At 39.5% G+C, this 16274-nt stretch overlaps 1 protein-coding gene across 1 annotated transcript in view; it reads right to left on the bottom strand.

Moving 5' to 3' along the window:
* Positions 1-1576: 1576 nt before the first annotated feature.
* STK4 (serine/threonine kinase 4) overlaps positions 1577-16274 on the bottom strand; it is a 116018-nt gene continuing 101320 nt past the window's right edge. The window contains exon 11 of the mRNA XM_069071839.1: positions 1577-3499. Coding sequence (XP_068927940.1) covers positions 3341-3499 — 159 coding nt within the window. The 3' untranslated portion in view covers positions 1577-3340. The remainder of the gene's footprint in view (positions 3500-16274) is intronic.

Here is a 16274-nt window from a genome sequence, read left to right as displayed (position 1 = left end):
AAATGATCTGTCCAGAGTCAACACAACTGGGAAATGTCTGAGATAGGATCTGAACCTGGATCTTTTGGATTTCAGGTCCAGAGTTCTATCCTCACTGATGTAGGGCAGTGGTATCAAACTCAAAAAAGAAATGGAGTTAAGGGGAGGGGGGCATTAAACCATTCAAAAGGATCCCCAAGGGCAGCACATTGACTTAGTTCACGTTAACATTATCTATACTTTGTTATATTTTTATTTATTTCATTAAATATTTCCCAATGAATTTCTTTTTTTTTAAGCAATTGGGGTTAAGTAACTTGCTCAGGGTTATATGGCCAGTTATTTTTGTGTGGGTGCCAAGTATCTGAGGCCGGAACTGATCCCAGGGCTCCCGACGCCGGGGCCGACACTCTTATTCACTGGCCGCCCCTATCCCAATGAATTTCGATCTGGCTCTTGCAGAACTCAGGAGTGTTGTGGGCTTCACGTTTGATGCTTCTCATGTGGGGGACCCTTGTTCTTGACCCGGGAGCTATCATCTTTCACTAATTTCTGATCTTACTCCGATCCCTGACACTAGGCCCAGAGCTGCTTGGCCTCTGGTCCCTGAGCATGGCATCTGTGCATAAACAAAACCAAACCACCATCTAGCCATAGACTATTGGTTCCTTCATCTCCAAAGCTTTCAGTCTGTGATACTCTTTGTTCCTGGGTGTATCACACTATGCTGCATCTAGCTCCCTTATGGCATTCTCTGCCTCAGAAAACCTGCTTTCCCACTGATTTTAGATTGGTCCAAGTGCTGTGTCAGACTCCTTGGCTTATCCAATCAGAAGATCTCTTGCTTGCCTGGTGGGTTCTGGGTGTGTTGCCCTCGTGTTTCAGGGAACGGAAATTTCATTAGTGTGGGTACTCCCTCCAACAGGCCATTGAGTCTAAGTGTCCCAAGACAGCCCCTTTATGACTTAGATGACAGTTTCTGAGTGTTGCTGTGGCTGAAAAATACACTCTGCAGACAACCTGATAAGGATTTAAGCAAAAGAGTTTGGACAAAAACCTCACACTTTTATCACTGGGCTTCCACATAAAGCCTCTGAGCCTAGGAGGACCTTTCAGAGTGTGTGTTCCACTGGCATAGCCATGGAGAATCAAGGAACCAGCCCTATGTGAAGCAGTGAAGCAGCTCAAACCCCACCTTCTGCAACAAAGAGGCCTATTACTCTGAGATTGCCTTCCACTTATATTGTCTATATCTTGTATGTGCATAGTTATTTACAGGTCTGCATTAGACTGTGAGGTCTTTGAGTTCAGGGACAGTGTTTTTTCCAATTCTTGGTATCCCTAATGCTTAGCACAGTGCCTGACACATAGCAATCACTTAATAAAGCTTTGTGGACTGACATCAGTGGAGATTCTATCCAATTCTCACTAAATTCTATGCCTTGTGATAGTGAAATAAAGATAAATGCAAACACTACATTAATAGCTCAAAAGTAGAATTCAGCACTACTCCAGAAGTGCCCATTCACTAAGCCAAAACTTTCCATCACTGCTATAGTAGAGATGGAGTATAGGAAACTAAAGGAAACAACGACTGTAGTTTTCAGAACAATTTATTTAAAACAAATAAGGCCAGTGCTGGATAAAGAAGAACAATCCAAATATCAAAGAATCATCTTAGATTTCAAAGACCTGCCCCCCCCCCCGCCCCAACTGCTTCACACATATACAGATAAGGGACCTGGGCCTATTATGTACAACTAGGTATGACAACAGCACATTTCAAGACAGAACTTAGATCGGTGTCAAAGTCCTCTGGTAGAAAAAGTTAAAGCTACTTCTTGGGCTTGCATATCACACCCATGGTGTGAGCTTTCCCTTCCTGCTTGGTTATAGGGAAGGAAACAGGAAGGAGTGTTTTCTCCCTGAACACACAACTGAACACAGAACCCAAAGACAAAAAAAAGCAATCTGACAGTGTGCCATTTGAAAGAGACTGTAGTCAATGTTCTTGTAGCAAATGAATTAAACATGTGGATTCAGAAGCATAGAATGTCACATCTGGAAGGAACCTTAAGTTCTGGTCCAACCACCTCATTTTGCAGATGAGGAAACTGAGGCTCAGAGAAGTGACTTGCCTAAAGTCACACATCAAGTTATCAGCTGGGAGGAGCCCCCAGTCCAGTGCTTTTTCTCCTACATGAGGACAATGAATTTCCTTTTTTGAGGGGTTGGGGTGGTGATGGCAGAAGGATATACAAGGGGGAGAGGAGGCAGAAAGGAGAAGTCTGATTACCAATTATGGATAGGTGCAGAAGAAACAGTGAGGGGGTCATGGGATGTTAGAGGGACCTTAAGAGCAAAGAATGTGAGAGCTGAAGATGAGTGTAGCAATCATACCATCTAAGCCTTCCTTGTTTTATACATGGGGATATTTAGGCCCAGAGAGGGTAAATAACTTGCCCAAGGTCACAGAGCCAAGAAAGACATGTGAGTTTTCTGATGTCTCAACCCAACCCAGACCAGTGCCTTTTCTATTTAGCCACCAGTGTCTACAGGGTGTCTGGGATGAGAATCAGACAAAGGAGGAGCTGGAGGGTGACAAGCTTTAAAATGATCTGCAATAAAGGTCCCATGAGGCAGGCTTCTTTCTCCCTGGAGTTCAAATAGTAAACAAAGATTTACTATTACTAACAGACAGTGATAAGTGCTAAGCAAGCTCCAGGCTCAAATCACCCTAATTCGATTAGGCTGAAATTTAATTGTATAAGGCCCCATCAAAGCGCAGGCCGGCTGCCCCAAAGGCCGGCTCTTTTTTCCCAGTGGCCTCCCAGTGACCCTTGCTAACCCACTCTACAGTACCGTAATCATAAGAGGGTACAGTTAAACTGCTTTAAGCTGTACCTGTACCAAGAGTACAGTAGTTCAATGCCACAGGATGTGGACATACTTATAATTTACATATTAAAAAAAACTTACCAGTAAGAACTACTGAAAGCTATTTGGGGAAAAAACAAAACGTAAAACATTCCCAACTCTTGCTGGCCTAGGGAGTTCCCTATTCCTTGAGTTAAAAACCGTGAGTTTAAAAATGATACCATGGACCCTGTGAAATAAGATCCCTCATTATTTTAAATACATAGGACATCAAAATGGAGCCTTTACTGTCAAAAATGACCTTCGTGCTCATTTGCATTCCTGAAGTTCACAAAGGTGCTTATGGAAACATGAAAGGGCAGAATCATGTGCCCCTCTATTTTGCTCTCAACATGGAGCGACCTTCAGGGTTTGTAGGAAGCTAGGAACAGAGCATCCTTGAGAAGTGAATCGAGTCCAGTCCTGCCACCAGGCTGGTATTTGCTCAGAAGTTCTGCTGCCGCCGTTTCTTAGCCTCAATTGCATCCAGAATTGGCTGTCGTTTGGACTGGTACTTCTGCCGAATCTCTTCAATCTCCTGCTCCATCATGGGGTCAAGTGCAGACAGCCTCTTTTGAAGGTCTTCTACACTCCAGCTCTTGAGCTGGGGAGGAAGAAAAACATTGAGCTACATCAAATCACAAAATCTATATCTGGAAGGGAGTTAAAAAGATCATTTTACTCAAAACTCTTGTTTTAGAGATGGGAAGAAATAACTTGTCATTACACAGGTTTAAGTAAGCATGGGCACTGATGTTCAAACCAAAGTCTTCTGACTTCAAATACATTCACCACCCTGCTAGATTCAATACCCACCAGGTAAATAAAGGTATTATAACCCCCCTAGGCTTTGATATATTTTTTTGATTATGATAAGAATGGATGGGTATGGGAAAAACAAAGAGCTCCTGTGATTAAACTGGAATGACTAGAACTAGAAATTCTACAGCTAGGCATTTGCCCCAAGGATACCAATGACAAAATGAGAGGTTTTACAGCCTTAAAAATATAGCACTTGTTATAGTAGCAAAGAACTGAAAACAAAGCAGATACATAATGACTGGGAGTTTGCTAAAAAAAAAAAAAAATTAAGGCACATGAATATATTAAAAAAAATGATAGCCATAAGAAATGATGAATATGAAGCACTCAGAGAAGCATGGGATGATTTATATGAACTGATACAGAATGAAGTTGAATACAGAATATACACAACTACAACAATGTAAATATAAAGAAAAAAATGAATGCCCTAATTAATAATGACCAAGAAGTGTGGTGCTAGGGAAAATACATTCCCTCCCTCCCCTGCCCCTTTTTTGGATAGATGAAGGACGGTGGGTATAGAATAACACACTGCTAGACTTAGTTGACACGTTGTTTGGTTACGCTAAAGTGTTTTTTTTTAACTTAAAATTTTTTTACAAGGAATGGCTCACTGTAGAAAGAAAGGGGGAAGAATATTACTGAGAAATAAGATGACATAAAAACAAAAGCTATGACAAAGAAGAAAACAAACTGAAGGATGAATGATTAATTTAAAGGGAGATAAGTGGCCTATTATACAGTGGTCTAGGTCTATTTAAAGAAAGCTGCCAGGCCCATTCTGTACCACCTATGCCTGATTCCTCCACCTCTGACCCTTGTGGGGCTACTTCTTTTTCTCTACCCTTAAATTAAAAACCAAAACCATTTACTAGATGTACAGAACACTGTTTCAGACACCAGAGTATATAACAAAGTTCAGTGAAAACTTGATCCCTGCCATCATGGAGTTTACACTCTAGCAGAGAGATATGGTACAGATGTAAATAACTCTAAACTAAAATAACATAAGATAAATAATTAAGAAGGGTACAAAAGGTTATATGAGGTCTAAAGGGAGAAGGAGAATTGTAGGGAGGTTTTCTTGGTGGAGGTGGCATCTGAGTTGGGCTTTAAAGAATGGGAAGGATATACTACAGATGTGTGGTAGGGTGGAGGATTTGTATTCTAGGTACAGGCTACCTAGGACGTGAACAAGGGCAGGGCACAGAGACAAGAATTCCCAGGGCCTATATTTCAAATAGTTCAATTTTGCCAGACCCAGAATTGGTTGAGAAAAATAGTATGAGATAAGTCTGAAAAGGGATGATGGAGCCAGATTATGAATGGTCTTAAACCATGGTATAGAATCTGAGTTTAAATTAATAGGCAGAAGGAATCTATTGAAAGTTTCTGAATACAGGACTGGTATAACCAAATCTATGCATAAAGAAGTTTGGCAGCATGTGAAGGACACAAAAGAAATAGAATTAGAATCCAAATCAGGTGCTCTTCTAGCACAACACACTGATTTTTCAGTGGATTAGATGGGAGAGAGAATGAAAGTGGGAAGACCTATTGGGTGGCAAGAATTCAGGCAGATGGTAATGACAGACTATCAATTCATCAAACTGTGGCACAGGAAAGGGAAAGACACTTACTTAGCATTACCTGGTGACAGGAAATAACAGTAAAGCTACCCACATTTAATTCAGAACTAAGTGAAGATTGTAACAAAGAGAAGGATTCCTCAGGTGAAGTGGGTCCCAAGTAAGATGGGTTTGGTCAAGTCCTGTTTTATTTCAGAACCTTCTCATTTCCTCATTGATGAGAAGTATTGTGGAGGCAGGCATCCTGTTAACTTACTCAATAGCAGACATTATTCTTAAAAGAGACACATCTCCTTTCATACTACCTTTTTACAATAACTAGACATCTTCCTTTGCCAATTAGCCAGAAAGCTCACTCTGGATCTATTTGCCTTTTTTCATGGTAACAAGTCTTCCCTTGCAGTCGGAAACCAACAGTGTCATGAAATTATAAAGCTGTAAAGGATTTTGGAGACCTAGCCCAATCCTGGGCAAGTCACTTTTCCTTTATGAATGTTTCCTCTTTTATAAAATGAGGCTGGATTAGATAATCTCTAAGGGTCCTTCCAGCACTAAATTCTAAGAATCTATGATTTTACAGATGGGGAAACACAGATTGAGAGGTGGCATCTTGCCCAGGGTCACATGACTAGTAAGTGTCAGAGATGGAAGTTGAACCCAGTCTTTGGAGTCTAAGCCCAATGGTCTTTGCTTTATACTATGCTACTCTTCATTTGCCTTCTAAACAGGACACTTAGTTTATATGATTTACCCCCTGAGAGCTGGAAAAAAAGGCAAAAAGTGAAGAGTTGATTTTCTCTGAATGTTAGTTGGTAAACTTTTTTCCAACTCAACTTAACAAATGTTTTCTTAAAGCCCCTCATTCTCATCTAAGCTTCAGCAGCGAGACAATGTTATTTTTCAGTTCTCAAATTACAGTGGAAATTTATTCCCCAAGCATACAGAAGACAACAAGATTAATTCTCTAATACATCAATTCACAGACTCCAAAGACTTTGGTTTGGTTAAAGTGCAGAATTAAAAGTTTGGACAACAATGAATTAATTAAAATCATAAATATAAGCATGATCTTCCAAGACTGAAAAACAAATGAGTTATCATCATCACGTAACTCATCTTTGCATAGTGTATATACCCCATTTTGTGATTGAGGAAGCGTGAACTAATGACAAGTTAATTTATTGGGAGAACTGGGGTCTAGTCCTGACTCTGACATTAGCTAGATATGCAACGCTATTTCTTTTTCTCTAATTCCTCGGTTTCATATAAAATAAGGGGCTGGATTAGATGGTCTCTAAGATCTAGCAACCTATGTTTAGTATATTTCTTCCAGAATTCACATTCTACATTTTATGATCCTTCCCACTATGACATTCTGGGTTCTTAGATTCCTTCTAACTCTGACAACCTAGATTCTGTATCTGAAGGTACTTTTCAGTTCTGATATTTGTGGTTCTCTGTGAAAATTAACAATAAGGTCAGTCTCATACAGGGGAAAGAAGTTACCAAAGGACTATATAGTTAAGGTAGATGGTGAACAAAGCCCTTCCAAAGAACAAAAGGTCAAGAATCTCACAGGAAATAATGCCTAATTCTGAATTAATGAAGTTAGAATTAGTAAGGAAGTTAATTGGAAAAAAATAAGTTTTGTAACAAATACCTTGGATAAATTCTTGATATTCAAGATATGCAGCAAACTGATAGAAATAATGTGTGAACAAAAAAAAAAACACTTGCCAGAAAATATGGTCAAAAGGAAGGAAAGAAGCATTTGTTAAGCACCTACTGTGTGTCAGACACTAAGTGCTTTACAAATATTATCTCATCTGATCCTCACAAGAGTCCTGGGAGGTAGATGCCATTTTGCAGCTGAGGAAACGGAGGCAAAGCAGCTTGGCCAGGGTCACAAAGCTGGAAAGTTTCTAAGGCTATATTTTAACTTAGGTCTTCTACAGGTTCAGTATTTTACCCACTGGACACCTAGCTGCCTACATAGATTTTTTTATAGGCAATTTTCAAAAGAAGAAAATACAAGACATCAATAACTACATGGAAAAATGCTTGAAATTACTGAGAGAAATGACAATTAAAATAATTCCAATGTTTCACCTCACGTCCATCATATTGGCAAAGAGGGCAAAAGACAAAAAACAAAAATGATAAAAAGTTAGAACAGTCAGAAGACAGACACATCAAGGTAATGATAGTAGAGTTGTCAACTGACTCTACAATTCTGGAAAACAATTTGAAGTTATACTAACAAATGTTCCTTTGAACCAGAGACACCACTACTAGGCATATACTTCTAGGAGGTGTTGAAAGTAAAATTCAACAAAAGTAGACTGAGTCGTGGATTCTCCAAGATAACAGTTTATAATGAGGGCTCAAATCTGTTAACAAATCAGATCTATTGACTGCCTCGGTTAGCTAAAAGATCCTGAACTGAAAATGCAAAGTTCCCTTTTATGAGCATAGAACAAAAAACAGAACAGGCTAGGTGAGAAAATAACAGAATTAGTTACAGGGCTGGCAGAATCATGGGGGTGAGGACAACATAACTGCTTACAGAGTTGAGGCAGAAGGAACAATATAATTGGTTGGAAATTGGGAACGAGGGGCTGGCAACAAACCTCTATTTCCATTCTGTGACGAAGAAATGCTCATTGTCTGAGTCTACCTGTGAGGTTAGAGACAGTGGACCAGACTCTGCTGGATAGCAAACCAGACATTCCTGATGTAAAAGTCTTAAATTCTGCTATCATGATTCGTAATTCTCTCTTGAACCATTTGGGAATATAATGCTGTGGTTCCAAGCTCTCTTGGGAATCCATAGGCTCCTCTGACTCATCAACAGTTGATTCATTTTTCTTGTCTTGCAACATTTAGTCAGATATGACTGGAAGCATTTAGATGATCTGGAGGCCTTCAGTTATTCCCGTTATATCTTTCTTTTCAGTTTATCTGTGTTCAAGGTTTTTACCTGTTTCCTTCCTCCTGAGATCTTTGGTAATCACAATCTTTTTTCTTCATATTTCTCTACTACCCACTTTCTAACTCCCACACTTTTGATGATGGTTCCCTCAAGGGCTAAACCTTATAGCTGTCTCAGTCACCTCTAATGGTGGAGGGACATAACTGTTTTAACTGAATGGTAGTCTCTTTTCCTTCAGGCCTGCTGGTACCCCACACAAATGCTGATTCCTTGCCACCCCAGGTAGTACAAACTCATGAGTGGCGGGTAGAGTTGACTTTTGTCGCTTGTTGTCTCAGAATGGCAGAATAAGAGCTGGAGGGTTGGCAGGGTGTAATGCCATGCACAGAAGCTTTCCAGAAGAACTGCTACTGTGAACAGCTTTTTTAAGATTCTCATTACTCAGTATAGTGATCACTCTATTCCATAACAAAAGCAAAACATCCATGGAAAATCAAATTACAGCATTCACAATATTACAACTTATCACAGAAAATCACAATATAATATTCACAACATAGTCTCAAAGTAAAATAGTCACTCTTAAGTTAACTTAGTCACTTATCAGTAGTTTCAAAGTACAATAGTCAAAGTCTTCCACTCATGGGGCAAAGTCTTGATTAACTCAATCAGTCACTTATTAGTAACAATATCTCAAAGTACTCAAAGTACAATCAGTCACTTATTCGAAAAGTCTTACTAAGTATCATACACAAAACCCTCCATCCCTTCACTAGTAAACTATAATTCCATAATCTCTCAGTACCCAAGGAGAGGTCTTTTCATCTTGACTTGGGGCCTGTTCTCAGATTACCTGGATCCCCTTCTATGGTCCCAGATTCTACCTGCATTTACCAGACTGTCACCTGGGTTCAATGGCAGACAGCTCCCAGTTCCTTGACCAGCTGTCTGGGCAAGTCCTGCTCCACACTGGAATTACCAGGGTCTGGTCCATGTCAGATCCTTCACCATTTCTGCTCCAGGGAATTCAGGGCTCAACCAAGCCACAAAGTCTCAGCATCCTGGTCATGCTTCAGTCATCTGGGCTCCTGGCTCCAGGCTCTGGGCTCCTGTTCAGAAGAAGCTTTACCACCACAAGCTTTCAGGACTCCGTTCTCCCTTCTTCTGTAGCTGTTCTGCCACTATTTCTCATTCTCAAGGAAATTCTGACTGTGCCTCTTTGGGGCTTTTTTTTATATACACAGCATTAGCTACTTCCTTCAGCCAACCCCTTCCTGTTATGTCAGTAACAGGAGACAGGAGTTCATACCTTCTGTTTCAACAGAGGTTTGATCAGTTACTAAGTGCTAAGTACCTGCTACTTTTGCCAACACAAAGAGATCTTCAAATTCAAAATTACATTACCATTACATGTTAGACAGCAGATAATATAGGAACAAGGAAATTGCTGGATGGATTCTAGAGCACAAGATGATGAGTAAGGCTGTGCCCTCTTCCCATTATGGTGGCTGGCAGGGGAGGGAGTGATAGCTGAGCACATTAGGGATTCGCCTTTCCTGCTGTTAGTTCATTGGGTTACCTCACTAGTGGTTCTTGGTGTTTTAGACTGTACAGACAGATAGTTACCTCTTGCTGATATTTATCATTTCGGAGAGCTTTGAAAGGTAATGATAATTGGAGAGAATGTTTAGTCCTCCATCTTGTTGGTCATGTGACCAAAAATCCAGAAGAACAATTTATACGATGACCACAATAATGTTTCTCCTTAATAGGAGACAAATTGAAGGATGAACCCTTAATTTAAAAGGGGATAAGGGCCCTGCTAATACAGCGGTCAAAGTCTAATGTATGTAAATTCTTTGAGGGGCAGATTTTGCCTTTCTGTATTCTAAACACGTAGCACACAGTGCCTGGCACACAGTAAGCACTTAATAAATGCTTGTTGGTTAACTGACATAAAGGAAGACAACACTGAAAGACTTCAGAACTGTGGTATGTAGTGTCCAATCATAACTTCAAAGTCCTTAGAGTGAAGCACGCCTCCTGCTTCTCAGAAGTGGTAGACTGCAAATATAAGATAAGGTATATATTTTTTTAAAATACAAGTGATTTTTTTTTTTTTGCTTGATTGTATCTATTTCTTAGGTTAGGGAAAGTTCTAGGAGAGGCAATGCTTGGGAAGTAAAAATGATGTAAAAAGCAGTAATTAAACATTTTAAAAGAAATTTTAAAAAAGATATTCCTACTTCCAGGTAATAGTGGAATTTGTAATCTGGTTATATCTTCTTGCAACTTCTTCCCATTAGTCCTAGTTCTACTTTTTGGAACCAAACAGAACAAGTCTAATACGGAGAAATTTTCTTATATTATTTCTTTCATGCTGGTGCTTAGGTTTTTTGACTTGTATTAGTGTGGGAGACCTAGAATCCTTGTATTGTAGAATGTAAAAAGAGAGTAGAAATAGAATCAAGCAGGTGAAGTTCCATGGAAATAAAATTTAGCTTAATCTTGGGACAAGCTGACAATTCAAATCATTTAAAAATGGAATGAGCTTTTTTATGAGACATTAAATGCCCCACATTGAAGGTCTTCAAGTGAGGAAAGAATGATCATTAGTTATAGATGATACAGGTAAGATTCACGTGGGATTAAGGTTAAATGACCTCTAAGGTCCATTTGAGCTTGGGAATTTTAAGATTTTATGTATATGAAGAGCTTCAAAGTCTTTTTTTAGTACTGGATGGAAAGCTAGTGCTCACTTGCCCCTCATGTCATCATCAAGGGGCTTTCCGAAGACTGGGATAGAGGATGGGGAGAACAGTACAGCCTGGCAGAGGTCTAATTTCTGATCTCTCTGATTAAACAGCACTGAGCACAGTGCCTGGCATACAGTAGGCACTTAATAAATGTTTACTGATTGACTGATTAAACAAACTGATTTTATCCAGAGGGAAACATGATTTACACTTCAAGTCCTTGTGAGAAGAGCTAGAAGGAGGAAAACATTTCCCTGCAATCAATGCAATTAGATGAAGTAGGAATGGACCAAATAGAAATATTTAACTTAAATGTTGGGCTGAGCAATGATCTTCAATGTTCTCAAACAATCATGTCAGATCAATAAGGCCATAGCATTTTCTGAAAAACAAAACAAAACCTTCCTCAAGTTTTAGCTACTTCACAGAATATTAAAATTGGAAGGGTCCATAGAACATGAAGTATCAGATACAGAAGGGAACATAAAATACAAGACACAGAACAATAAGGGGCTTTAGAAATTATTTAGTCTGTCTGATTTCTCCATTTTACACATAGGAAAACAGGGGAGACTGACTTGCCAAAAGACACAAAGACAGTTTAACAAGAGAATCAATGATCCTGATCGTAAGACATTTCAATGTTTTTTCCCCCCACTACACCATTTCATATTTGCAAATAAGCAAGTCAAGTAGGATACTGGTCAAATACAAGTGGAATGAAATATACAGATCCAGGAAAAACAATATACATATTAGACATTTGGCTTTTATTACATATTTATTCAACCAGCCTGCTTCCTGAGGGAGATTCTTCACTGAAACCCAGTAGTAAATTATTATTCGGTATGTATGTGCTGCCATCAGGCATGATGCTTCACTGTTTCATGGAATGTTATAATTTGTGGAATAAAATAAATACACTAGTAAAATATGAATGAATGAAAGAAAATATTATCCATGGCAGCTGGTGAGAGTCCCAAGGTTAACCTAGTAACTAATATTTAATTCTTTCAGGAGCTCATGATGGGTTTTAACAGACCCAGTGTTACTGGGAAATGGCACATAATGAATTTTACAAGAGAGCTATTGTATGAAGTTGAGCCAGACTAGTAAAATCATCACCTCCTTTCAGCCCCCTCTTTCTTTAAAATGAAAATGGTACAAAGTACAGAGATACAGAGGGGGGTGGGATTCTGTTGGCAGGCAGTCAGAAATGAAGCAGTTTGTCCATTAATGGGAGCTGAGTTAGGGTACAAAGGGTGGCAAGATGCTATGTAGGAGCTTGTTACTCCTAAAAGCTGGCCTGGCACCATGGGAATTTTCCTTGGCATGCTTTGTGAAGATCATCTGAGAATCCAGAAAGGGCCAACAGTATAAGACTGAAGGCTTTGTGTAATCTGTGAATAGAGTAAGTTAGTACAGAAGGATGAAAAGTTGAACTGAACAAGGAACATAATTTTTTCAACCTACGATCCTACATCTTCATCAGGGGCATTAGTACTACCTTATAGGTTGGTATGCTTGGTTCATCTTAACACCATAACTGGAGGTCTGGGAAGTGCAGTGTCTCTATAACTTTGCTTTTTGTAAAGTCACTACTTGTAGACTTAGAAATATGGAAAAACAGACTCCCAAGAGAGATCGTGCCAATCACTGGAAGCTAACAGAAGTGGACACTGTTAGGCTACTATCTTAACAAAAAAGGTCCCCAATCTATCACCTACAGATAAGTGATTCCTATCATCCCTAAACTGAAACAAAGGACAAAAAGTCTTACTCAAATGATTCTTACTCTTAACTTCTGGTTAGCAGTTCCCAAGATTGCTTCCACTCTCTCCTCTCTAGTCCATCACTTCACAGGCTGCCAAATTAATCCTCTTAATGCACAAATCTGACCATTCCATTTCCCTATTCAAAAGAGGAAGGCTCAGAGACACCCCACTGCCTAAAGAATGAACTACAAACACTTTGGCGGGGCACACCTGCTCCTTGAGAACTGGGACCATTCCACTTTTGTCTTTCTATGCCCAGCACCTGGCATGACGTCTGGCACAGAGAAGGTGACGTCCTTCCATAAGGTGGCTCCAACCCATCTTTCCAGTCTTTTTTTCACATCACTAACCTTTTGTGAATTCTAAATTCCAGGCTATACTAAGTCACCAGGTGTTTCCCAATCTTGTCCCACCTCCCTATGCTTGTACATGATACTTACTACAGTTCATTCCTCCATTCTTTTGTTCCTATCTTTCTCTTGCTTTCAGGCTCAAACAGACTGTTACCTCCTCCATGAAGTCTTCTCTGATCCCTACAGATGAAAAGTATTCTCTCTTCTCACATCTTACAGTACCTTGTCTAGCTAATGCCTTTGCCCCATTCAGTATTTTTCCTTCGTACATTTCTTTGTGTACACACCATGTTCTCTTCTTCCCAGCCATTATTAAAATGTAAACCACAGCGAGGGCAGAAACTGCTGTTTTCATCTACTGTATCCTCAGTGCCTCTCATGTAGTTGGTGCATAACATTTTAAAATTTTCACCTCAATTAATTTCTACCTTAATTAAAAATATATTAAAAATCTATTGTTTACTGGCATAACAGAGGATGGTTAAGATATAAAAAGGAGGCAATTGAAATGAGTGGAACTGTCCAGTCTACTGTTTTCAATATTAATTTTTTGAGGCAATTGGACTAAATGGATTCTTGGTTCTTATTCAACTTCTATAAATATGACCTTCTGAGCACAGCTGCATGACCCTGGTAATTATCTCCCCTCTTAGCCTGTTTTCTCATCTGTAAAATTAGAAGTTGGCTAAGATGATCTCCAAGGTCCCTTTCAGCTTTAACACTACAGAATCACAGAACAAGGAAACTGAGACCCAGGGAAATGACTTGACCTGTTCAAGGTCACACAGCTACTAAGTTGCAGATGTATCTGATTTTTGTCTCAGCAAAATATTCTTAAGTAGCTGCTTCCTGTTACTGGTGGAAACTTTCTAGTTCTCAATTTTCACAGCTGCACTGCTGTCCTTGAACTTGATCTGGGGGTTAGTACCAAGCAAAAGCTTAGCATCCCTTTTCTCATCTAGGACGCCTTCAGTTTGATTTATTTTCTCTAAAACAATGGGCTCAAGTTGCACCTGATCTATAATAATGTAGCCAGCCAGTCATTACCAGGGGTTTAACCACATAATCAGATAGTGATGTTCTGAAATACAAGTTCAGAGAACAATTATGAAGTCAAGTGTAAAAATTTACCTTGCTAATTCTAGTGACAGAGATAGGTTAAAGTGTGAAAAGAGTACTGCTTGGTCTACTTACTCTGCTGTGGCCAGGAGTTTAGTATTAACTAACAGATTAAAAAGGAGTTCTCAAATCAGCTCCACTCCTTTTCTTGTTCACTATAATGGGCCCCAGTGACTTGGGATGATTTTGGAAGGTAATAACTCACATTAATCTGTAAACTTTAGTTTACAAAGTGCTCTTCTTGCTGTAATCCCGTGAGGTAAGCACAGCAAGTACTATTATTTGATTTCACAGATTAGGGGATTGAGGTCCAGAGAGGAAAAGTCACTTGCCCACAGTCACAAGTCATCTGAGAATCAAGAAAAGACCAAGTCAACAAGGACATTTCTTTGTGATACGTGAATGGAAGGACAGTGAAGTACAGAGGAATTAAAGTTGGGTTGAACAATGCACACAGTTATAAGATTTAGAGGTGAAAGGAATCTTGGAAAGAACACTAGCAGTCTGAGGTTATTAGGAAAAACTTCAGGAAAACTTGGTGCTTGAGCTGCATCTTGAAAGAGAGAGCAGCATTCAGTGAGGCAGAACATTTTGGGAATAAGGGGAAGAAGATGGAGTGCTGTCTGTGAAGAAGAGAGAGAAGACAAATCTAGATTGTTGAATATAGAAAGGTAAGTAAGTAATAATGAGAGTGGAAAGAGAGACTGTTGTGAAGGGCTTTAAAAATGAAAAATAGGAGTTTATGCTTTATCTTAGAGGCAGCAGGAAGCCACTACAGTTTATTGAGTGCGGGAAGAGGAACACACTGAATCTGAGCTAAAGGCAATTACTTTGGCAGCCTTGTGGAGAACGTAAGGCTCTCCTCACTCAAGTAGGGACAGACTTGAGGCAGAAAAGACCACTTAGGAGGTCACTGCAACTGTCTCAATCAGAGGTGATGAGAGAAAGGAAAGGGAAAGGAATGTCTATCTGAGTTTATCGCTTCAAGTCCCCACTTCTGTGACTTACATAAGTTGTGTTCTTTCCACAGTACATATACAATGACATTCAGATCTTCATTTTGGATAAAGCTATGAAAAGAATTTGTCTTTATACTTCTGTTTTGGAGAGGTCCCTTTCAGCTTTCTTTACAAGTCTTTGGGAAAAATATTTTCATCTTTTAATTTCTATGACCAATACCTATTGATTTTTTTTTTTTTTTGCTTTTTGGAGGAGGGAAGGCAGGGCAATTCGGGCTAAGTGACTTGCCCAAGGTCACGTGGCTAGTAAGTGTTAAATGTCTGAGGCCACATTTGAACTCAGGTCCTCCTGACTCCAGGGCCGGTGCTCTACTCACTGAGCCACCTAGCCACCCCACTTATATCTACTGATTAAAGAGCAATTTGAGAATGCTTGAATATTATTTATTTCCAAAAAGCATGTCCCTCTTAATTTTTTAAATGCATGAAAAATACCTTTTCACTAGACATAATAGAAGTGCACTCTGGCAACAATGGAGAATTTTTTTAAAAGTCACTTTCAATTTATTTTATTTTGCTTTTTGGAGGGCAACTGGGATTAAGTGACTTGCCCAAGGTCACATGGCTAGTTTTTGTGTTAAGTGTCTGAGGCCGGATCCAAACCCAGGTCCTCCTGACTCCAGGGCCAGTGCTCTATTCATTGTGCCACCTAGCCGTCCCTTAAAAGTCACTTTCTTTCTGAAGAATTATGAGCTCATTACAGAAGACCTCTTAAAGAACAGATGGAAAACAAGATTTCTATTCTATTTCTTGTTATTGCTGTTCAGTCATTTCAGTCATGTCTGATTCTTCATGACCCCATTTGAGATTTTCTTGGCAAAGATACTGGGGTGGTTTTGTCATTTTCTTTTCCAGCTCATGGTACAGATGAAGAAACTGAAATCAACTGGGTTAAGTGACTTGCCCAGGCTCACACAGCAAGTAAGTGTCTGAGGTTAAATTTAAACTCAGGTCTTCCTGACGCTGGGTCTGGTAGTTTATCTACTGCACCCCGTAGCTGCTCCAATCTAT

This window comes from Petaurus breviceps, unplaced genomic scaffold (assembly GCF_028583685.1).
Source record: "Petaurus breviceps papuanus isolate PSGF00001 unplaced genomic scaffold, PetGlider_PUasm1.0 90845, whole genome shotgun sequence".
In the NCBI taxonomy this organism is placed as follows: Eukaryota; Metazoa; Chordata; class Mammalia; order Diprotodontia; family Petauridae; genus Petaurus; species Petaurus breviceps.
This window is presented reverse-complemented; position numbering and strand designations above follow the sequence as displayed.